This window comes from Lepisosteus oculatus, chromosome 22, assembly GCF_040954835.1.
Source record: "Lepisosteus oculatus isolate fLepOcu1 chromosome 22, fLepOcu1.hap2, whole genome shotgun sequence".
Taxonomy (NCBI): Eukaryota; Metazoa; Chordata; class Actinopteri; order Semionotiformes; family Lepisosteidae; genus Lepisosteus; species Lepisosteus oculatus.
In genome coordinates this window covers 2,058,341-2,082,781 of record NC_090717.1, presented here as the reverse complement: position 1 = coordinate 2,082,781, position 24,441 = coordinate 2,058,341, and the positions used below count along the sequence as shown (strand labels likewise).

The 24,441-nt window shown below is 45.7% G+C and overlaps 3 protein-coding genes across 14 annotated transcripts; 2 read left to right on the top strand and 1 right to left on the bottom strand.

The window, feature by feature from the left end:
* Nucleotides 1–21: 21 nt before the first annotated feature.
* On the bottom strand, nt 22–8,727 carry ydjc (YdjC chitooligosaccharide deacetylase homolog). Of its 12 annotated transcripts, none has more exons than XM_015365909.2 (7): nt 8,480–8,727; nt 7,971–8,074; nt 6,372–6,565; nt 5,102–5,261; nt 3,701–3,800; nt 2,668–2,845; nt 22–1,181 (listed from the first exon to the last, which is right to left on the bottom strand). In XM_015365909.2, exons 3-7 carry the CDS (start codon nt 6,533–6,535, stop codon nt 821–823), a joined length of 963 nt encoding a protein of 320 aa, XP_015221395.2. In that variant the 5' UTR covers nt 6,536–6,565; nt 7,971–8,074; nt 8,480–8,727; the 3' UTR covers nt 22–820. The 12 variants fall into 12 exon arrangements, with proteins under 12 accessions (XP_015221395.2, XP_015221392.2, XP_015221397.2 ...); XM_015365906.2 differs by having other exon boundaries at nt 8,484–8,727; XM_015365911.2 differs by having other exon boundaries at nt 6,516–6,565; nt 8,484–8,727.
* A 179-nt stretch (nt 8,728–8,906) lies between these two features.
* LOC107079731 (uncharacterized) lies at nt 8,907–10,454 on the top strand. Its single transcript, XM_015365905.2, has 2 exons — nt 8,907–9,791; nt 9,949–10,454. Exons 1-2 carry the CDS (start codon nt 9,060–9,062, stop codon nt 10,372–10,374), a joined length of 1,158 nt encoding a protein of 385 aa, XP_015221391.2. The 5' UTR covers nt 8,907–9,059; the 3' UTR covers nt 10,375–10,454.
* A 1,681-nt stretch (nt 10,455–12,135) lies between these two features.
* sdf2l1 (stromal cell-derived factor 2-like 1) lies at nt 12,136–17,737 on the top strand. The gene is made up of 3 exons (XM_006640107.3): nt 12,136–12,424; nt 14,225–14,421; nt 16,438–17,737. The coding sequence occupies exons 1-3, from the start codon at nt 12,241–12,243 to the stop codon at nt 16,714–16,716; spliced, it is 660 nt and encodes a 219-aa protein (XP_006640170.3). The 5' UTR covers nt 12,136–12,240; the 3' UTR covers nt 16,717–17,737.
* The last annotated feature ends 6,704 nt before the right edge of the window (nt 17,738–24,441 follow it).

The following is a 24,441-nucleotide window of genomic DNA, read 5'->3' as shown; positions in this document are numbered from 1 at the left end:
ATCAATTAATTTAGATTCAAATTCCTTATAAATGGCCTTTATTAAAAAAACAGATTTTGGTTCAACTCAACGTGAGCAAAGTCGCTATAGTACATCTTTCAGCATCAGGATAAATGTGCTTTCTCACGTGTGGTAACTGATCTACTAAGCAATGTAAATGCAGTCTTGCTTTAATCTTGTGTAAAACACTTTTGTATTGCACAATTACAACATGAAACACTCAACATAGTTTAACAGGCATTTCAGAAATGTAAATACAGTACTTGGTTTAAAATAGGAATCTGCAAGAAAGAATTCATGTGTGATCAGTGAAGTTCTGTTTTAAAAATAGCAGTTTTTCATAAGTCTTCTAAAGATGTGTAGTGTTCATATATATTTCAAGTTTATGCACTTTATCCCGTTAATATTTTGCATGTTTTTTCAAAAGCCGTCTTACAAAACTGTGCTTTTAACGTCTGTCAACCTAAATCACCACGGCTTTGAAATAACTGATTTGTGCAGATCAGCACTGAATAATTTTAAGAAGGTAAACATTACACATCACACAAATTAAAATTAATAAAAGTACATTCTTTTGAGATACAACTAAATAATTTTAAGCCCCCCTTCAGTGGCCAATATGCTGGTAGAGTCTTTCTCTGGAATGAGGACAAGAGGTGTGTTCCATTGTGTTTCCAATAACCCAACACACTAGAATGTGTGTCTACCTAAAAACAATGTTATATACTCATCCATATTGTGTGATTTCCACTGCAGTGTTAGTATCCGACTATAGTGACCCCCTGAAACACAAAAGGGACGAATTTATGTGCCGGGCTGTTTAAAGGTCTTTGAAAGCACAAAGCTGGATTTTTGTTTCCTTGTAAAATTTCAGCAGTCTGGGGTCCTTCAGGGTCTCCATCTCGTGCTGGCGGTCGGAGGATTGCGAGAAGTCATCCGGCCCCTCCCCGCAGCCCCCTTCCAAGGGCAGGCTGGGATAGCCCGGGTGGACCATCAGCTCCATGGTCAGGACGTGGTCCCGCTCGGAGAGCCCGGACACCAGTGCGAGCTCAGGCCGGTGGCTCGTCATTCCGTTCTCTTTGGCAGGTGGCGTCTCCAGGGCATGGGAAATGGCCGTTTTAATTCTGGCGACTGACATGTTTCTGCCCATAGTCGTAAGGCCAATGTAGACATCAGGCCACCTTAGGAAACAACATTTAAAAAGAATAATATCATTACACTTCCCCGCCTCTATCAGGTTTAATACCTACATACAAGTCACTGTTCGGGATATTCCTTGCAGAATCTAAATCTAAAGAAGTTTTAAACTCAAAGTTTCCTTTCTGTCATCTTTCAACTCTGTTTAAAGGAATGTTCACTGAAGATCACAGAGGAAAATCACTGTCATTTATTTCATAAAGATATAAATGAATCTAGTCTTCCCCTTGTGGTTTTAAACGGATTGTGCAAGCTTCAGAATACACATTGAGCATTAAGCAATTGCTCTACCATTTGCTGTGCTCAGAATGCAATTACCCCATTTCGGGGTATGACAAATTGTAGCCTCCGGTCATGTGCCACAGAGTATATTTATTGTGCATCTTAACAAAATCAAAAGCCCAGGAATAATCTTACAAGACTTAACGATTTATTACGTTAACTCTACACCCACTAGTGGGACTGGACATGGACAAATGTTTAACATTGGAATGATCTGTCATAAATGATGATAAAGACAGTTCCCAACATCTTTGCACACACAAAATACCAGAATTGGACGGATTCTTTGTGAATATGGTTAAGACATGAGCTACAGAAACAGGGTTTTGACACTTGTTTTTAGAAACCTCAACAGCTGCATTCAGTCACTGAACCCCAAGTTCCTTCTTGGAAGCACAATCTGCCGGAGGTTTCCACAGGGAAACCTGTGCTGTTAGGGATATTTTGGAACTATATTTTCCTTCCAATCCAAGTCAAAATGTCCTTTTTTTCTAAAAAAAAACTTTGTAAACTGGGTGTTTTAAAGTGGAACTGTAATGCTATTTTTATGTTTCAGGGTTAGAAACGGCAATCACCATTAATGAGTGCATTTCAAACCACTGTAAAAGTAAAATGTACACAGTAATTTGTAAAACCTCCAATTTACATCACAAAATAGACAGAATTTCCGGATATGCGCAGCTGCCTGTTCTGCGATTCAGAACGAGGCAACAAAACTCCTGGTAATGTGTTGCGTCCCTATCACACTGTAAACAAGGAGGCTTGTGAATACCTCTCTTTTAGTCCAATAGAAATATCGCTTTCGACTCCGAGACAGGTTTGCTGATAAATTCTACTTCAACTCTGCCTACAGGTCACGTTGGCAACTTCCTGCAGTGAAACGTCTGCTGCACAACCTGTACTTATTCGCTCGCACATCACATCACATCAGTCATTACTGGGACTAGTGAGCAGGAAGGGCCGCATCACGTCGCAATTCATGGGAATTTAAATGCGGGTTTGCGACACCATGGTGACTTACGGTACTTTCACAAAGGTCACGACTTTCCGCTTCATTCGATATTTGTCAGATTTTTCAGTTCATTTTGTTACCTAGATTTAATAACCGGCCTGGGGCCTGTGGTTCCCCTTTCAAATCGCCTTCAGCCTCCACAGTGTAGGCCCGAATCTGCCGTGGGCTCTCCCTACCTGATGCCATGCTTCAGAAAGACGCCGACGGATTCCCGGGCATCCTGCTCCACCTGGGTGTAGAAGTCCCTGAGGTGCAGAGGAAGCCAGGAGCAGGCTTGCAGGCCAGGCTCCAGTGGGACCCGAGTGAACCGGATCTGACAGTCGGACATCACGCAGGCGAACACCTCCCGCACTCCTGGAGAGACAGACAGAGACAGGGCGCAAAGAACCAGCCATGATCGTCAATGCTACGCTGCATACGCCGAAACCTCCAACTCACACGCAACTTAACCCCTCTTCCTCGCTGTCACAGTCTTTCGGTACGCCTTCCTGCAGCTCAGGGAGGGGCAAAGACTCCAACTGGGCCCCAGCTCTCTGACTTAGTGAGCAAGTAGGGGTGTCACCCCAGCGTCCTGCCAAATTTCCCCCTGGCCTTTACCCCTCATGGCCTCCTAATAATCCCCATCTCTGAACTGGCTCCATCCCTCTGCTCTCCTCCCCACTGAGAGCTGGTGTGTGGGGAGCAGACTGGTGCATCATCCAGGTGGGGCTGCACACTGGTGGTGGTGGAGGGGATCCCCATTACCTGTAAAGAGCTTTGAGTGGAGTATCCAGAAAAGCGCTATATAAGTGTAAGGAATTAATAATAATAATAATAATAATAATAATAATAATAATAATAGTAATATTAAATATGAATACGCAGCAGAAACGCACACTTGATCCATCTCGTCCCCCAGTGTTTTCATGCCACGTCTGCTCTTACTGATCAACACAGCTGATCAGTCACTTAGCTGGGTGAGTTTAACGCTCCTCCAAAGGTCTTTGGGCATTGATTTAAAGAGACCTAGGAAACATTCTTGCCTTAGAGGACTTGGGAGTAGAGCGCTTGTGCCTCAGCCAAATGGGCTTCAGCACCAAAAGGCACAGACAGACACACCTGGAAACCTTAAGGCCCATGAACCAGGAATGAATCCAGCTCCTCCCACAGCAGTGAGAGAGAGCTGCAGCAGGAGCAGCAGGGGCACGTCTCCCAGCTGGCAGCGCCTACCTGGCAGGATGTGGACATGCTGGTGCCCGTCCATGTGGTGAGGCAGGTGGCCAGTCAGGTCACAGAACAGGGTGACCTGAGCCCGGAGCTCCAGCTCCACCTGGAGAAACCAGCAAGCAAACACGAAAAGGAAAAAAAAAAACACTGGTGTGTCTGTGTGTGTGTATATATATATATTACTGTATCTGATTTCAACAGCTGAGGCCGACAGCATTTTCACCCCTTCAATGAAACACTTAGCAGGCAGTTCAAACCTCCAATCACTGTGGGTAAATTTCTAAAGCTAGGTCACATATTGCACGAGGTATGTGTCAAACCGTTTTGCTCATTTTAGTTAGGTTTCTCCACACTCAGACATTTCACGTTGAAAGAAATCTTCTAAAAACCTGTTACGAATCACGCCGGCGTGCCGGCGGCAGTTTCGTTTCCTATTGTTAGATCAGGAATGGAAGCTGGCGGAAAATCGCTAATTAATACAGTTAAGTAGCTTGACTTAAAATAACATCAACGACCTCATTAATTACTGTTGGCATGCTCTCGCCAGCATTCATCTATGCAACACTATACCACACATATTAATTGCATGAAACCAGAAGCAAGCTATTAAAAATATACCTGATCCAATTTCTGCACTCCTGGGAGGATTTAAGGTCAACAGTCCGACAGCCAAACTGAAATTTAAGTGCGATCTCATTTGATAAGAAGGACTTCAACCAAAAAGGCTTCAGTTAAACAGCCGAGTTGAACATTTCTTGGTAAATGAGTAAATAAGTCAAAGTTGCAGCTCACTTCTATCCAGACTGCAACATCAAATGAAATCTGATATCCGATACAAAAATCTTCACCTATGCAACCGTTAAGGAAATTAATCATAGTGCTGTTCATCAAGTACAGGCTACAGACCGCATTCCAAACAAGAAAGCTTTGGATAAGATGACAAGCATCGTCCTTCCCCTCTTTATTCCTCCTAAAAGGCCGGAGTTTGTACTGGTTACATTTTTAAAAGCTCTGCGAGAAACATTTTGTTTTGAAGAAATATGTATGGACAGTGACACAGTGGTTCGCTTGACTGTCTCACAGCACTGGGGCCCCCCGAGTTCAAATCCAGACCTGGGGTGCTGTCTGTGGGGAGTTTGCATGTTCTCCCTGCGTTCGCGTCCATTTCCGTCGGGTGTGCTCGCCTCCTCCCACGGTCCAGTTTAACTAGCTTCTGGGAAAATTGGCCCTGGTGTTTCTGTGCGCGTGTGTGCATGTGTCCTGCGATGGACTGGCGATTTGTCCAGGGTGAACCCTGGCTTGCACCTGTTGCTTGCTGGGATAGGCTCCCCCTATAACCCTTTATGGGATGAAGCATTTCCAAAATGGATCTGTGCATTTGAGGATTTTGCTGCCGAACCATACCTCTGCCATATTCAGCTGCCCATTCCGTAAAGCCTTCCGGAAGCCCATTTTTCCATGGAAATACCCCTTGTGGTTTACCAGCGAGGATCCCTTCTGGAGCTGCTCGCAGATCGGGAGACCCTCCGAGAGGTTGGCGTGGAGGCCGATCGGAATGCTGTACCTTAAGCAGCAGGAAGAAAGAAATGAGTGGAGTTTTCCGATGGCTGAAGAAGTTTGTTTGAAGAGCACAAATGTATATTCACATACCTGCAGAAACAGCTAATAATGGCGATATTTTTTTCCAAGGAGCATTTGTATCCCTTCATACAGTGTTTGGGGCATTTGACTAGAGCCATCGGAGAGCAGCGCTTTGCTCAAGCAGACAACAGCAGTGCCTCACCTAGGTACTCGGGGAACAATCTTCCAGTTGTGAGTCTCCATACTGCTCCATACAGTAAATCTATATTCACACACCACACTGGTATGTACACTTTTGCCAAATGGACACAGTAGCTTCATGTGGGGAGCTGTGTCAGTGGGCACTGGCTGCAAAGGAAGCAGCCCCTTGTGCCTGCTTCAAGTGTGAGGTTACATTCATGGCCAGCAGCCATGTCAACCTGCTGCTCACAGCTGGCAGCTCACTGGAACTCAGCAGTGTGGGCCTGGCCAGTATCTGGATGGGAGACTCCTGGGAAAGCTAAGGCTGCTGCTGCTGGAAGAGGTGTTAGTGGGGCCAGCAGGGGGCGCTCACCCAGCAGTCTGTGTGGATCCTAATGCCCCAGTATAGTGACAGGGACACTGTACTGTAAAAAGGCGCCGTCCTTTGGATGAGACCTAAAACTGGGGTCCTGGCTCTCTCTGGTCATTAAAAATACCAGGGCGTTTCTTGAAAAGAATAGGGGTGTTACCCCAGCATCCTGGCCAAATTTCCCCCTGGCCCTTACCAATCATGGCCTCCTAATAATCCCCATCTATGAATTGGCTTCGTTACTCTGCTCTCCTCCCCACTGAGAGCTGGTGTGTGGTGAGGGTTCAGGCGCACTATGGCTGCCATCGCATCATCCAGGCGGGGCTGCACACTGGTGGTGGTGGAGGGGATCCCCATTACCTGTAAAGCGCTTTGAGTGGAGTGTCCAGAAAAGCGCTATATATAAGTGTAAGCAATTAATTAAGAATTGCGATTATAAGAAAACTAAGCTTTTGTTATTCTCAGTTGAGACAGAACATTGGGCTGCATCAGCAGCACGCTGAAGTCGAGGCTGAAAGCCCCAGCGGGCAGTTCGCCACTCACCGCCTGGCTAGCTCAGCGCCGTCCTTAGCCGAGCCGGCGTTGACCAAGAGCGAAACGTTGGAAACCGCCCCGGACAGGAAACACTCGACGATTCCCCGGTTCCTCCGCGGACAGTACCCAAAATCGTCGCCGGTCACCACCAACCTGATTCTGGGCTGTGGCATCCTCTCTGACCGCAGGTCCGCCCGCTCCTGCTGAGAAGGGGAAAGGACAGGGAGGAGCGCTGTAGCTCAGAGAAGCAGGGCGTTAGAAACCCAGCACGCCGCTCCTGGCGTGAAGGGCAGTAGGCACCCCGAGACAGACCTGCCCCTCCCCTGTCACCGTCTCAGCAGGAAGTCAGCTGCAATTTACTGGAACCGAGAAGTTAGCCAAGAGTGACACTGTTCATGAGCCTTTTACACTGTTTATAAACGCCTTTTATAGGGTTTTATGTAATGTACTGTAGATGACACTATAAAACGGTTCTGTATGTAGGCAATGTAGCTCTTTCGCTGACATATTACGATATTTGTTTAAAACTCCGATCATCATTCCAAAGGCGTTGAAATACGCTACGGACATTGAAAGTATTTTTTTCCAAGTCCACCCGACTTTTAATCCCTTACGTGACCTTTAAGATATCACTTCCCTTTAATAGCCTTTAAAGCTGGCACCGGCCGGCGCACGGTTTTATTTTCATTGTCCGTTTTCGACAGAGCAAAAGGAAGACCCTTCCGTCCGTCGTCCGAAATACGCGCGGCCGCGCCTCTTGGGGCGCGACATGGAAAATAAATCGATCATTTGGAAAGAATTCGCGTTGCTCCGGTTTTTCAATTGCTCGTGCGACAGCAAGCACAAAACGGCGCAAACAGCAGCAGAATGTGAAACCACACCGCGTTTGCCTTTGCTGAACACTTGCGATTCAGTTCAGAACTGGTTCTTAAAAGTTAGCACGCAATAAAACCCACTATTGTAGGTCTCGGAGGGTGTTTTCAAAGGCGCCCACTTACCCATTTTTAGCACACGTGTGTGTCCATTTAAGCACCGGATAACCATTCGGAAGACGGATTACAAGCTCCTGTAAATATCGAGGTTGCTTTTCCGGATTACCGCGCCCTCTAGTGTGAGCTATGGGAATATCTTTGTCACGGATTTTGTTTTGGAAGTGTAGTTTTCGTGCCAATATTGCTCTGGGTAGGTGTTGTAGTACACCATAGAAATGATCGCGTAGCCAGATCAGATCACCTCGAAAATAATGTCCATGCTGTTCTGAATTGGTATAAGGCATTCTGTGCCTTTGCAACAAAGAGCCGTTTCATTACAAGACGTTTTGCGTTCTCACTCCTAATCTGAAAACTGTACCGGGAAGTAACTCCTGATGAACTTGTTATATCAGTGCTCAAAAAATAAATAAATATGAACAGGTGTCATTGTTACAGTACTGTTAATATGTTAAATATTTTAGGTTTTTTTTTTTAGTTTAAGACTTTATATTAGGTTTATAGCCGAAATTCACTCAGAGAAGTAAAATTTAAAATGTAAAATGTTTTTTTTTTCGAGACAGTTTGTTGACCTCGGAAAACTTTTGAAATCGAACTGGAGGTGAAAACCAAGTCTTACCAACTCGCGCCAGATGAGAAATTCGGGGCTGGGGGCGTCTTCAGCTATACTCTATGTGTCAGTGTGTCATCTGTTGTCTTCGTGCTCCGTATGCGGCAGAGAAACTAGAGAAACGTGTCATTAGTTCAGGTCAAACACAGGTGCGACGCGCCTGCTTACACGTCAAACGCGCTGCCTGGAGTTCTTTTCCATCCCGACGTGCGCGTACATAACGACGCGGTTTTTCTGACTCCCCGAGGGAATGATTCAGGAGTTGCGATATTAAGACAGACTGGCGTGTACAACATCATCAAACTGATGTACTGAGGAGAAACAGTCTATAACTGAGTAAATTGTTCTCCAAATACACACACTGACGCCTTCATACTACATTTCATGTAACATTCCCTCATTTTACTGAGAACTAAAGGGACACTGCATCCAGACTTTTCAATACTGGATAGCCAATGTCGGGATTAATAGGTTAGAAAAAAAACGCGTGGTATTTTTCGCTAAATTCTCATAAATACCTACTGAACCGGCGGGGTGGAGATTAGCGCTGCTGGTTCACATGTTCTCTTGAGTGTCCCGGTCCGCGCTTGCAGTCCAAAGAGCCGGGTGTCCAGGTTAATCAGAGTCTCTGGACGGACCCCGGCCGGTGTGCGTGTGCACGGCGAAGGCTTCAGCGTGCCCCTCGTGGACGCGCTTGAGTCTTCCAGCGAGAGGCTTGAACAGGATGCCGCCCCCACCCCGATCTAACCTAACAAGCGACGTCCTGAACGGTCTGGCACGGGCACTACCAAAGAACACGCCTGCGGGGGCTGTTCTGCAAATGCCCGGCTCCCTAGCAGCAGCTGATAGAATGTCGATAGAATATCTCAATCGCTTCCGACAATGACGCGACAATGGATCTGTTTTTGTAATGCGTGGAGTTCTATTCGGCGACCAACCGCGCAGGTCTAGTGTCGGGGAAGGCAGAATGTCCACATTGCAAGAGGTTCGGCGTCCATGGTGGCAGGGCGCTGGTCTTGAATGGGGCTGAAGGAAGGCCGCTCATCGGTTGGGTTGGATCCGCGGTAGCGGTGGGTTTTGCCCTCGAACCCGCTAAAAATGGAACCGTGGCACCAGAGCGAGGAGACCTCGCCCGATTCAAAACCAGACGCGACGTGCTCGGCGCGCAACGCCTCTGAAGACGCAGAGAAATTCATCAGACGCCTCGTGGTGGAAGAAGGCCAGCGTCTGATGGCGGACAAAACCCTCTACAGGAGACCGTCGTGGTCTCCGAACATCCAGGGTGACCAGTCCCGCTCAGAGATGGCCGCCCCCGTGCTTGGTCACCCCCACGCCGAGGTCAAGGGGTTCATCGAACAACGTGGGGTTCTGGACGCTTTGGAAAAAGTTGTTTCTTTGCTGTTTCATAAACTGGTGGAAGCCACAAACTCGGATGGGCATCCGGTCTTTAAAACGGACCGGGGGAGCGACCGCTACCACGAGGTCGAGTCCGGAGAAGTGGCTGACATGCTGGACAGGGAGATCCGTCTGTGCCGGCTGGTGAAGGGCCTGGAAAGCGTGTCGACAGCTGCCCCCGACCCGGAGCCGACGCCGGCTCAGATAAAAAAAACAAAGACGCGCACCCCGAAAGAAAGATCCGAGCGACCTCCCGCGACACACGCCCAGGACGTCGCTCCGGGAGGGGCGGCGTGTCCTTGCTGTGAGAAAAACACGGCGCACCCCGCGCGAGAAACCAGGAAACCCGCCCCCAAAACCGCTCCCCCGAAGGCAGGCAAAGGAAGACAAAATAAAGCAGCAGAAATCTCGGAAAATACCGCCGCATGGAAGAAGGTAGGAAAAAAAAACAACCTCACCCACGTATATTTTTTAAATTGCTAATAACAGTGGTCTCCGACAGACCTGTTCTCTGGCGTCAACACTACAACGTGCGTTCCTGCGGGAGATCACACAAGCCGGCCAGAGTCACAGGTCTGTGTTCTTTGCACAGACTGGCGGGGGAGCCGCCGAGCAGCCCAGCGATGACCCCAGGGTGAGCCTCAGACGGATTCTGGAGGAGGCCTATTGGAACATGAATGACTGGACCAAGAAAGGAGTGGAGCTGTCTCACAAACTGGGCATACTTTTGACCCCATCTGAAAGGAGCAGGCAGGAAGTTAAGACCCTCGGTGGGAAGGCAGAGCTCGGGTCCCAGGGCCTCCTGACTGAGGGCCCGGCGCCCCCGCACCCTGCTGCCGCCGGGGCCTGCGAGACCCCTGTCCAAGCTGAACCAGAGGCGACGCTCCCTGGGCTCGACAGTGCCATGGCAGCGCAAGAGGCCATCTCTTCTTCCCACCAGCTCCCTGCTGAGAAGGAAACAGCGGAGAGGCCCATCTCTCCCACAGACGGCGCACCTTTCCCACAAACAGAGGGATGAGGAGTGTTTGGGCCGCTGTCCAGCCAGACTATTCCATGTTTCGGCAGCCCTTCAGCCACAATAAAAAAACAAAGAGGTGATCACGTTCTCTTGTACCATGTAGAAAATGGCAAAGATCCCTGAATTATTGATACCCTGTATGGAGAGATCAATGTTTTGTTTTAAAACGAAAGCTTTTATTTGCTTCCGATCCTAGTCAATTAACCAGTTGCTGCCCTCTCCCTCTCTCCCCAGACGCCTGAAGAGGCTCTGCTGCTAAAACACATTTCTTTTTTTTCTATTTTATTTTCCACAGTGTGGGATTAGCTCGACTGTATCCCTTTGCAAACTTAGTCGAGTTCAAACCTGATGCCAAACGCAAGGGACCGGCACAAAGATTTAGGTATAATTCAAGACACCCAGAACTCACGACCACAATGCAAAGGCACATGCAGAAATGCAGAAACATTTTCTTGCAGTAAAGTGCAGAGTTACACGCGTGTGTAAATAAGAGTGTTGTAGCTCGACCATAAACTTGGGAACACTGAGCTTAAAAGGCTATCTATGAAAAAGCATTAGATATCTATTTTAACTCATCATTTTCATCCCCTAGACAATGACATAAATAAATGTTAGGACACATAGCTAGTCGTTCAAACTTAAAATAGGGGTACTCGTTTTAGAATTGTACAGTGCACTAGTAGGAATTTAAGTCATTTAGAATATTCTACATTTTAATTTAGGTCACCAAAGCATTAACATATATTGCTTCTCTTGAATCAGGCAAGAGAGCAGCAATCAGATACATACAGGGGCTTCAAGAACTCCTGTCTTCCCGTCAAGCTAAAAGAACGTCATCTTTTTAGTGTTAAACAGGGAGGAATACTAGGAGAAATGGTTCCAGTCTCGTGGACTTCTTCAGAACTAACAGTAAGACACAAATCACCGAACACAAATGGAAACTAAGAGGAAGTTAATTTTATATCTGTACACACAGAGCTGTGGGAGTCTGGAACAAGCTTCACAGTCCTGTTATTGATAACATTTCATTCGTTTGAGAAACTGCCAGAAAAAAACCCTCAGGTGAAATGGTCTACTAGAAATTGAACAAATTAAATCGGCTGAAAGGCCTCCTGTTCTTTATACTATTTCGTACGTTTCAGTGATTTCCAGTCCACCCAATCCAAGCCATATAGACCTTCATACAAGTCTTTAACTCGTGGCCGACAGTCTCCTTAATCCTGATTAGTTAAAACAGTGATGTAATCGAGACCAATTCATAAAAGTGTATGCATAGAATTCGGAAAAATCGCTTTTCTGTGTTGTATATTTAATATTTGTGAAAGATCTTTCCGCTCTTCCTAGGATTTTTAGAAAATAATTTTAGACCGAGTAAAAGAAGAAAAAACTTGTTTAATTTCATGCACTGCAATTCCATAGTCTTCCCGAAATTCCTGTCTACATTTCAAATTTACAAATAGTGAACTTTTGTTGCGGAGCGCAATTACATATTACTTTACAAGTGGTAGACCTGCCAAGCTGGTGCACAGAGTCTCTGGCAGCTCATTGGGTGAAGCCGAGCAGCCAAGTTTTCTAAAGAGCCAATTAAATTCCTGCAGATGTACTTACGTTCGGAACGATATTGGCTCTTGCGACCAGGAACAAAGGAGAGCCAATCAGAATAAGAGAATCTGTTTAAAATTTCCGCCCCCAGATCCACAGTGACCAATGGAAAAACAGCATGTGGGAGCCACGACTTCCGTACACCACGACTTGTCAAGCGCTGATTGGCTGAAGTCTGCCGGTTTGAAAGCGTGTTGGTGCCTTTTCTACATCCTGTCCCTTTTGTAGAAATAAAAGAAATTAATTCCGCTTGTACTTCGAACGATGAGGTTATTCCGGGATTTCCGAGATCACATCTTTATGAAGCTCTTTCTGCTGCTTTACATCTTGTTGCAATGCGAGGGTCGTGAGTCGGAGTTCAGTTACGTTACCTGCGGGTCCCTGGTAAAATTACTTAACACAAGACACAACGTGAGATTGCATTCCCACGATGTCAAATACGGTTCAGGTAAGACTGCTTGTGTGGGTAGAGTTACTGTTTCCATGCTCTGTGTTTGCGAACCCTTTTCGGTTTTGAAGCAAGTCTGCGTTTGCTCTGTCCAAATGCTTTTGTGTTCCTGAATGTCAATTTTTGAGTGAAATTCACCTCTAACGTGTATTAAGGCAAGGATTTCTATATCTGTGCATTCACTTGTTTCTTCACCTAACGCTTAACAACACAAATCTGTCATAGTAACCATTCCAGGTTCTGTTAGTACCGCCTGTGGTAGGTAGCATTCTTTTGATAGATTGTTCCTGTGACTGTCAAGTAGTTTGAACGTGTAAAACCTCTATAACGGATAGTTTCATAGCAAGCAAATCTCTTCTGGGAATTAGAAGCCGCCCGATTAATGTATGTTGCTGTGCACCTGTGTACCAGCTACCTGTTAGGTGTCATTTCCGGTAAGTGGACGGCTGCGCTCTGAAACGGGTTTAGTTTATTCCCCTATGCGGCGAGTGTTCGCACACATCGGACAGGCTGTCAGCTTCCCAAGAGGGAAAACGAGAGCGAGCTGTTAAGTAAATGAGGGTCAGGTGTCAGCGGAGCCCTGGTGGAGTCCGCGACCAGGACTGTGCTGGTCTGCGGCCAAACGCAATATTGTTCCTCGCCCTCACTCGCATCCCCATCTGGTGGGTCGCGTGTGCTGATGACTGAAACAGATTTTTTTTTTATTTACACTGTGTCACAAATGGTAAAGGGTAAGAATAAGACAAGTTAACTAAGAGACCAAGCAATAAGTATAAGGACGCAGAGAAAGGAGATTTTTTTTGTTCATTTCTATATTCTAGAGATTTTATTTGAGTTATGTTATGTTTTAGATCCTTGCTCTCTCTCTTTCTATACAGTGCAGTTACTTTTTTTTCTGAAAGCTTTTTGCAATGTGTGAGCTTTCTGTATTCTCTGTTTTGCTCCCAAAAAAGTTTTAGCACTTATCTGAAACAAGAAACAGCTTCAGATGAATTGGCCAGCAGCCATATCACCCTGCAACTCACAGCTGGCAGCCCACTGAAGCTCAGCAGGTGTGAGCCTGGTCAGTACCTGGATGGGAGCCTCCTGGGAAAAACTAAGGTTGCTGCTGGAAGATGTGTTAGTGGGGCCAGCAGGGGGCGCTCACCCTGCGGTCTGTGTGGGTCCTCATGCCCCAGTATAGTGACGGGGACACTATACTGTAAACAGGCGCCGTCCTTCGGATGAGACGTAAAACCGAGGTCCTGACTCTCTGTGGTCATTAAAAATCCCAGGGCGGTTCTCGAAAAGAGTAGGGGTATAACCCCGGGGTCCTGGTCAAATTTCCCATTGGCACTTGCCAATCATGGCCTCCTAATAATCCCCCTCTATGAATTGGCTTCATCACTCTGCTCTCCTCCCCACTGAGAGCTGGTGTGTGGGGAGCGTTCTGGCGCACTATGGCTGCCGTCCCATCATCCAGGTGGGGCTGCACACTGGTGGTGGTGGAGGGGAGACCCCATTACCTGTAAAGCGCTTTGAGGGGAGTGTCCAGAAAAGCGCTATATAAGTGTAAGCAATTATTATTATTATTATTATTATTATTATTATTATTATTATTATTATTATTAATTGGCTTCTCACTTCCAAGTGAGCTGTAGACGGGCCGAATGGCGTTCTCTCTCGTAGCCCGTATGCTCTTAAAAGAGAGTGGAAGAAGAGTCAAGTTTCTGCTCCCTGTTGCTCTGTGCTCCCAAGCCTGGACCCCACCATCGTAACCTCCTGAGCTGCGACGTGACGCTGGCGGTGTGTTTCCGGCAGGTAGCGGTCAGCAGTCGGTGACTGGAGTTGAAAACTCGGACGACGCCAACAGCTACTGGCGCATCCGGGGCAAGCCCAACGCCCCCTGCCAGCGAGGGGCGCCCGTCAAGTGTGGCCAGCCCATCCGCCTCACTCACATGAACACGGGCCGCAACCTCCACACGCATCACTTCGTCTCGCCGCTGTCCGCAAACCAGGTACGGCCTCGCGCCCGGGACTGCCTGGTCGGGGAACGGGTACCGGTTTACTGCGCGTTAAAGGAAGAGGGGAGACGCAGCGTTTCGGCTGCAGAGCGTTCTTCCAGGCACCTTGAGACCCCTGGAAAAGGCTCCACAGCCGAAACGTTTGGTCTCTTTACCTTTGAGCTTGGAATAAACCTTCACCTGTTCCTCCGCAGCCTAGGCATGCTGACGCAGCTCCCTACCTGAACTGCTGTCACCTTGTCAGCCTCATCCTGTGCTGGAGCGTCCTCACAGCGGGCAGATGTGCTTTACAGATGTTCACTCTAGAGTATTCTGTGTCCCGAGACTCCTGACGCAGGGGGGAAGTTCTAGCTAAAAGCAGCCATTAAAATTGAATGGATATTTGAGCTGTAATGTAAAAAGTCCTTCTGACAGAGGAATTTTGCTGGATTCTTGGCTTGGATTCTGGGAAATGCTGATTTACATGTGCTTCTGTATAATTATGAGTAGCACGACTCTGATATAAGTCATTTTAAAAAGACTGGATTGTTCTCAGAGAACATTTCCCTATACCTAGTCAGAAGTGCGGAGTCTGAAACAGTACTGCCGTAGGGAGTTGAACTGTACATATTCATGATCTGCAGTAGTCTAGCTTTAAAAACTGAAAGATAATCAATCTGAGCAAAAACTGCTTAAATCATTTGATATAGCCATAGCAGATGTGAGTGATGTTTCCCAGAATTTAAATAAGCCATCAATTGAAGCCTGCAAGACTGACTGCTGGTCGTTGAGAGTCTCAGAGCTCTCTGTGCTCTCTTCCACCTGAGGGCCTTCTCTTTAATTGCTTAGCTGGCCTAAATCGGCACCATCCATAAGGCTCTTATCCCTTGAGGGTTGTAGCTCAGCTCCAAGGGAGGGACTGGTACCTGCTGGTGTTTGTTCCAACCTGAGAAGTCAATTAAACAGTTAGCCTCATTATTTTCTAAGACGCATAAAGGATGCTGATACACCAAAAGGCTCACTTCATTAAAGAGGAACTGCAATCCAATTTCTCAGGCCGGTTGCTATATCTTGGTAAAAAAACATTTTCACTGCCAGTACAGAAAAATTGATCCAATTTTGAATTAAGCACAAAATCATGACTTTTGTCCAAATATTGTGTGTATGTTGTCATTTTGTCACAAATCGTTGTCTTGTCATGAATTGTGGAGTGATGAGGCCCTTCCTGCTCACTAGTCACTGTCATGACTAATGTAATGTGATGCGAGTGAATAAGTACAGGTTGTGCAAATGTGCAGACATTTCACCGTAGAAATGTTCCAACAGGATCTGCAGGCAGAGTTAAAAAGCAAGTAGTATTTGTCGGCGAAAGCTTCTCGAAATTGAGAGCAATATTTTTCAATTAAAGAGATGTATTCACAAGCCTGCTTGTTCACAGTGTAAACACTGGAACTTTTGTTGCCTCGTTCTGAATCGCAGAATATTGCGCTGCGCAAACCTGGAAAATTTGGCTATTTTGTGATGTAAATCGGAGGTTTTACACGTTACTGTGTACGTTTTACTTTCATTGTTGTTTGAAATGCACGCATCGGTGCTGATTCTTTTTAACCTGGAAATGTAAAAATAGCATGGTAGTCCCTCTTGAATGTATAAAACACCTCATACCCACTGTACCAGTATTGCATTTATGCAGTTGGTTTTACAGCAGGGCTCTGGGTTCCTCACAATCCACAAACATGCTGGCAGGGCTGGCAGGTTATTTGGCTTCTGGGAGTGTGTGTGTCTGCCCTGCAAGATTGGCGTCCCTGCCTGGTGCCTGTTTCTTGCCGAGATAGGCTCCTTGCACTGGATACTCGGATTAGAAACTGCATGGGTGGATTAAACAGTTGGACCCACCATAGAAGGAGATCTCAGGCTGGCACAGCAATCGGGGGGACGCCAGCAGGCCGTGCCTGGGGTGGTGGCTCTCTGTAGGAGGCGGGCATGGGCGTTTGAGGGGCAGAGAGGGTGACCTGTGTCCCCCCCCTGCAGGAGGTGAGCGCCTTCGGGGAGAACGGGGAAGGGGACGACCTGGACGTGTGGGCGGTGCAGTGCAGCGGGGCGCACTGGGAGCGGGACGACGCGGTGCGCTTCAAGCACGTGGGCACCGACGTCTTCCTGAGCGTCACCGGCGAGCAGTACGGGCACCCCATCAAGGGGCAGAGGGAGGTCCACGGCATGGCCGGCGCCAGCCACCACGCCTACTGGAAGACCATGGAGGGCGTCTTCATCAAGCCCAGCTCCGAGCCCCCGCGGCACGACGAGCTCTGACCCCCGCCTGGGCAGGGAAGTCCCTTGGGCTTGGGTTTTTTTACTTTGGTTTTGTTTTTTCTAATGCAATCAGAATGTTTCCCAAACCCCCCCCTTCCCTCGTTCTCTGGTTCAGGTGTAGCTGTGAGCAACGCAAACCCCAACCCCAGGCCAGTTTTGCAGAAAACCCCATTGCCTCCCCCGTGTGCACATTGCACTTCTCTCAAAATTCTGTCGACGACTTAGGGCGTTAGGACTCTGAAATGTATCTCTGCCTCATTTCTACTGGGTCGTGTGCGATCATGGATGTACGAAAGGCCAGTTTTTCCCAATGCTCTTACCCCCTAAGCAGAATTCCAAGGAGACTCCCTTTGCTTCCCACCTCGACTTGACAATACAGGATTCCTCTTCCTTTGGAACCTGTTATTGTCACCCTTTGTCACCGCTGGGGATGAATAGCTGAAAAACCCAAAATACTGTAATAAACTTTCGATTTTGTACTGTTTTGTTTCCTATGTAAATACTGTTTTCTTTCCTCTTTTGTGTGCGTCAGAAACCAGACTGACCATCTTCAGCTGCTGAGTTTGTATACGAGTAGGTGTGCTTATTTATTGGACGGCTGAGCCCTAGATCACCTACACCGATCCACCTGGCGTAAATGAGACACCCAAATACGGGGTGTATCAGTCTCCACTGGGAAGAAGGACAAAGTGGCCGATTAGAATCCTACATCTAGGGCTAAGGGTATGCAGTCTTGAGCTGGCCAGTGTGAATGGATGTCTGTTGAATCAGAGCTGAATTTTGTTCTTCACTGCAGTTGGTGGTGGTTAGTGCCTTCAGGGGGAACCAGCTACTGGCAACTTAAGAAAACATGGTTGTTGCTGCTCTGTAACTTGACTATGTTTCAGCCGTCTCAAGGAAGACTAACCCTTGACTGTCGAGCTGCTGTTTCCTTGCCTTTCACCCCCTTGCACGAGAGAGATTGTAGTGAAGCTGTCAGAGCCTTCCACGTGAGCATTGGATTAAAGATCTCGGCTGAAAACCCGCCTTGTTCTGTCTTTAGTGATGTGCATTGCAGTGATTTGTGTGAGGTTTCTATTGCCTGTTGAAATGGCTTTACCTGTGGGTAAAAGATGTCTGGTAAAATTATTCTACCCCCAGCAGATCTTAAAGCAAGAATACGCAAGAGGACAGCTGTGCCATTCTCAGGTAGGTGGGCACGGACCCGTTATACACTGGAGAAACCTTGATTAGTTCCATTCTGAGCAAAGGACTGGTTAACTGCTTAGACACTGTACACTGTACGTATTAAATGTAAACATTACATTGTATGATTGGGCCCACTCCAATCAGTGGCACCTCAGTATGAAGGCAGTACTCTTGCTCCCAGTACACCAGGCAAAAGGAAAAAGAGAGAAGAAAAAGAAGCCATATCACCCTGGAACTCACTGGCAACCCTCTGAAGGTGTAAGACTGGCCAGTACCTGGAGGGGAGACCTCCTGGGAAAGCTAAGGTTGCTACTGGAAGTGGTGTTAGTGGGACCAGTAGGGGGCACTCACCCTGCAGTCTCTGTGTGTCCTTGTACCCCTAGTATTGTGATGGAGACACTATGCTGTTAATGGGTGCCATCCTTTGGAATTAGACATAAACCTGAGGTCTTGACTCTCCGTGGTCATTAAAAATCCCAGGGTTTTTCTAGAAAAGAGTAGGGGTGTTACCCCAGTGTCCTGGCCCCATTTCCCTTTGGTCTTTACCAATCATGGGCTCCTAATAATCCCCATCTCTGAACTGGCTTCATCACTCTGCTCTCCTCCCCACTGAGAGCTGGGGTGTGGGGCTGCACACTGGTGGTGGTTGAGCAGAGTGTCCAGAAAAGAGCTATATAATTGTAAGGATTATTATAACGCAAAATTGAGAGGTCATGTGGTTCTTTTTGTTAGAAGCCATTTTCTTTTCATTTTGATCTCTCTCTTACCACAGTAGCTAACGTGAGGATGGAGTAGCTCCTAACCAGGTTTTGCTCATCTGAATTTATCCAGGGAAGGCTCGGATTCAGGGATGTATGATGCTGCTTTCATAAACTGATCCCACACTGTATCCCCTCACCTTTCCAAGCAAATCTCAAAAGTAGAATTTGAACTCCGTTGTCAGAGTGTGAGGAATTTTAAATGCACTAAAATGTGAGAAACACATTTAACAAATGCACACAGTGATTATGTGGTATTCTTTAATCAACGTAAATGGGGAAAAAAAATAATTGATGAAAAAATAAGTTGCACACCACACAGGGTAGTCTAAAGCAAGCCCTTACCATTTGAAATTTGTCTGCATAAGAGGAACGCTTTTGAAAACGTTTAAGTTCACAAATGATGTAGTTTTTTTTTAAATGGACTAGATTCTTTATTTTGTATTGTGAATCAAAGGGGGAGTTGATTTTATTCTAAAAAATGACGAGACTTTTCAAGTTATTGGATTAAAAGCTGCTGCTTTTAAAATAAAATAAACAACCAGCGGTCAGCGGTTTCCACGCAGCGCAGAAACAGGACAGGTAGTAGAATTGTGTTAAGCACATCACCTTGTTCTTACAGTGATCTGTGGGTAACGGAGGACAGGACTCTGCACGCTGGCGTGATTAATTCTTAGGCACTGCCTACCAATACAATTAGGGATTTAATTTTATGTACATTTATTATTTATTAATTTTGTTAAAATCACCAGCTAATATAAAGTTCACCCCTTGTTTAACTCAATACGTAGCACGCGAGAAGGATGTTACATGGGGGTATCCTAACCCGCTTTTCAAACAGCTGTTGCCTCTCCGGAGCGCCCAGCTTTGACAGGACAATTAAATTAATTATTCCTGCATGAGAACTAATTGGAACACGAGGCAATTCGGAGAGGCGGCGCTTATCCAGTTACTGCCCGCTCTGCAGGTGGAGTTGAGGTGGCCCGACCGCCAGTCACTGTTTTAGTCAGTGTGTGTGCTTTAAAATCTCTGTCAGATTTCGGTCAGAACTGAATGATCTATTATTTTAGATTGATGCTACGCTGACCCGGACCTGTATGAGGTACGTTTGCGTCTTTTATTATTATTATTTTTTAAACTGAAAAGTAGTTTACTTGTTCATTCTCAGCAAGAATGAAAGGGGGTTTCCTCATTGCTATAGGATGAAGTGTGTATATTGCTATATGTATGAAGACGTTTCAGTGATTAATCAGCTGTATAAACTTGTTTGGTATGTTGTTTACGGTTTGTGTTAATTCTGTAAAACTGGTGTTTTATTTTTTCCCCATGTCAAAGTCATTTTTAAAGACATATTTCCCTCCGTACACGTATTTAAATTGGTAAATGAAGAATCAGACGACCTCATTGTATTACGCTATGTTTTCTGGTATTTTGGAGCATTTGCGGCAGCACCGTGTGTGTCTTCATGTTCAAAGTTTCTTTGCGACACTGTACGTAATGACCAGATGGTGGCGCCATAATTCATAGTTTTGAGTTCAGCACTGGCAAACGCTTCTTCATACAGGTTGTTGTAGGAGCGTCTTCCATCTTGGAGATCATATTGATTACGGTTAGCTGCTGATTTGTACCAGATATGAACTGCTATTTAGAGTCAGGTGAAAATGAGCTTTTAGAGGTACGTATAAATGTAGTATAACCGTCTTACTGACAGCAATATGCCCTGTCCCTCCCTCCCTCTTTTTTTGTTGAATGCTTTATTTTGTATTTAACCAGACATTTTCGTTCAGAAGATCTCGTTTTCCAAGAGGCAGAGGATTAATCACACTTCTTGTTGCCACATTAAGACAGCAAGGTTACTGCAATTAAACCATGCATTTATAAGGGCAATTGGATTAGTTGAGGAAAGAACCCTTTACCTTCCACGTCTTTTAAAAATTATGGTCTGAAACCAATACATTAATATAGGAATTCCAGATCTATAGGGAAAGTTTAAAAAAAAAATCAAAGCCTTCTCCTCAAATCCACACATCCATGAAGAGCTCTTGCTAGAAATGACTAGTAACAAGCTCAAAGGTAAGATGAAAATTTGACCAGAACCATTTCACATCGTAACGTACACCAGTGCTTCAGCCTACGCAATGAAAAATATATATTCAATCTGCTCGACTGCGTTGGTCACAAAAGAAAACAAGATTCGTTTACCACACAATCCAGGTTTCTACCTATGATGATGCTCTAAGCAAATGAGTGAATAAAGAATCGCTATTTCCCCACCCTCGTAGTGTCAGTATTCAACGAAGAAATATTACTAAACACGAAAAAGAAGAATTAATGGATAGTATTAAAGCTTACGCGTCAAGCATTGTCGCCCATGTGACTCAGCTCCTCTTCTCTCAGAAGAAAAAAACAGGCTTCAACTCACCTCGCTGAAACCCACACGTACGTCGCTCCTGCTCTACGTCACACCCTATTAAAATATTTTATATCTTGACTTCCCAGTTGTAGCGGCACCTTTTTCAGGCTATATCCTGTTCTCTCGGGGTAATACAATTATTATGAGGTGTGTAGGTGTTTGATAGTCGGAATTTCTCAGCCTCGCTACAAGTAAACTACAGAATCTTTACCTTCTAAGTGAAAATGTTTTTTTTTTTTTAAAGATCGTGTGTGTATTCTATTCTTTAACTCCCGACGCAGGGTTTTTTTCCCCAACTGACTTAACTACAAAAACGTTTCCCTATTTTTAATTGTTCCAGTGTTAATTAACACTAATGAAGGTGTTGCACTCGTGAATAATGGTGATGTAGATAACGTTGACTAAAATCTAATTTCATTACTTTTTCCCTGGTCGAAAATCTTTAAATATGTTTAAAGAAGTTCTTTAAATTCTTCACTAGACACGAAAAATGTTGACTAACCTACTAAAAAAACCTTACATTTATTTTTTGGGTTCCAAGCAGGCTTAATTTACTTGCAAGCGATTCCTATTTTACTTTCGTCTTGGTGATCCTCACACATTGCAAGCATGATCATTAAGTTATCAAACCGACTGAGACCTGGTGTGGAACAGGCAATATTTTAAAACAACGAAAACACTGACCGTTCAGGAATTAATTAAATATTTTTCAACACATAGTAAACGCATCACGTTATAGGTTACACCACACTTTATTTCGTAACGTGGATTTTCGTTCACATACTAGAAACACGTAAACATTGCCTCCCTACGCTGTTGAACAAACCGTTTAACAAATTCATGCAGGGGGACTCTCTTTTTCTGGGCGAGATACGAGATGTGTTCGGTTTGAATCCATTTCAACACGTCCCGATACTTCCAGGAATGGGCCGACAAGGAAATTTTCCGAGAAAATATTACGAATAACATTTGTAATAGTAATAGGCATTTAATAAGATGGTTTATGTGTTGGTTTTCCTATGTTTTTTTTTAACTTAAAGATTTCGCCTAAAACATAATTCTTATTTGTCTTAAAGGAAATATAATTTTCTTTACTTCTTGTATACATATCCTGTAAAGTTTGTCATTTGTAGCTAAATGTTTCTTTATTCTACAGCTTTTTTACCTAGGTTCGTTGACATTACCAATGGTAACAGGATAAAGCGTTAAACTCGCGCAAAGGCAGAGCGACGTGCCTGTATTTCACGGATGAAGGTTAAGAATGTACAGGGTTGATTTCTGGGACAGTAGATTTGGAATTAATTTTTGGAAACCGTCATTTGAGCCTCGTTGACCGTGTTTGGTGTGAAAGGTGGGCCTGGTCGAATGGGTTGGGGAAACTGTTTTAAGAATACCCTGTACCGATTAATGTTTGTAAGCGATACATGTTAAGTTTTTAGAGGAGGTGTGTCCCGAGTATTTTCGTCAAGCTCTCATCCGTGTTCACCTCTAGGGGGCGTCACCTAAGATACGCCTCAAGGAGACACGTTGTGCCGCATTGTAAATGAGAAGCTTCCGAACACTAACCATAAGATTGACCAAGAAATTTACAATGGTGGATTACATGAAATATACATACAAGGCATATCATTTCCCAATTCGAAAAGCAGGCAGAGTAGAAGACAAGTCATTCTGTTGCTCTTCCCTGTGCTTCTCTACATAAAGTCTAATTTATTTATTGGATGCGTCCTTCAGATCGTTTGTCAGCTCGGACGACTTGGGCATTATTATTCTAATTTCCATTATTAACATTGTCCGTAGGATCCTGGTGTGTATATATAGATTCCTAAATGGTGGCAATGTAGCATACATCACATGGTTTGTGGTTATACCTATTTTTAGCTTAATGATACGGCGTCCGAGAATTCGGTTTGATTAAAAACCTTGAGGCATGAGATTATGAAGAACTGTAGAACGGACATTAGCGTTATGGCTTGCCGATTGGAAATTACAAAACGAAACAAGAACACTGCCTCGTACGTTTTCCTACGCAAACATGGAACTTTAAAGTAATACTACGGCTCCTATAAATTACACGCAAGCTTACAGACGCTGATCAGACACCTCGTCCTAAGAGATTACGGATGCGGCAGGAAGGATGCTAGGTCAAACGGTTCTTCTTAAGGAATAACTGACCGGGAGTATGCAATCTGAAAATAACACGGTGAGGCGGTTTCATACCCTGCGATTCGTCTGTTGCGAAAAGAGCAGGGTCTCAGGACCCAGTGGAGCCTACGCGTCGTGTCACACGTGTCTCACCTCAAAACTCGGGAATGTACATTTACGGTAAACACTGGTTTACCGTTAAAAATGCATACAAGGGCTTTGTGGTTCTTTAACCCAGGATTTTGCTGGCCTTTTATGAATTTAGAATAAGCGTTTGAAAGGAAAACGACCCCCCAAAAAAAAATATTCGCGGTCCCAGCAGTATGTTAAGTAATCCGGGCTGTCACATCACATCCCTGACTGCCTGTCTTCGAAGTGAGGCCGCTGTATCTCCCATTCACTAAAGTGGAAGTGATTTTCTGGAACGTGCATTCGTACTTATCTTCCTTATTTCAAGAAAACACAGATAGCGAAAGAGAGTAGGCACCATCTCGTTTCCCGGACTGACTCGCCAGAGACTGGGGGCCTGGGAGCAGAATGGAAGGAGGGAGGGAGGGGGCAGCTGGGTTGGAGGTCACGACCTCCTCCATCTTCAAAAGCGCTGCCGCCTCTCGGCAGCTGTCGCGGTTCGCCCTGACCAGCCCCGCGGCAGGTCAGCACAAACCAACAATGGGGCTTTATAGGTCCTGCTCTGATGGTAACCGGGCATTACTTTGACCGGCAGTGCCCATTCCTGACATTGCTGACACTTGAAAGACCCTTTAACACCACAAAGCCCCGCGGAGAGGAGAGAGAATGGGAAGAAAACTGGAGCGCTGGGAGTGAGAAAGAAGGGAGGTTTATCGCGCGTCCTCGGCCCACCCAGGAGTCGGGTCACCTCAGGCCTAAAGAAGCGCTAACGCAAGGGGGAGTCAGAAAAGACCTACTGTCAAACAGAAATATATGACATTATAAAAAGCTGCTTAAATGGATACCTTTGAGTAGTAGGAGACAACAGGTTTAAGTGCAGTTGTAAGCAAATCTGTAACCCTCCCCCCAAGTAAACATGTGCGTTATAATTAATGGGAACAAGAACGTCTTTGGTCTTTGAGGAGGACTGGAGGCAGTGTATAACCGCTGTACGCGTTATACATGGGACACTCGATCGCTCAGCGGGGGCAAAGCATGGCGTCTGTCCATTTGTCAAAGAAAAGATGAGGTCCAACATTAGATCACGTATTG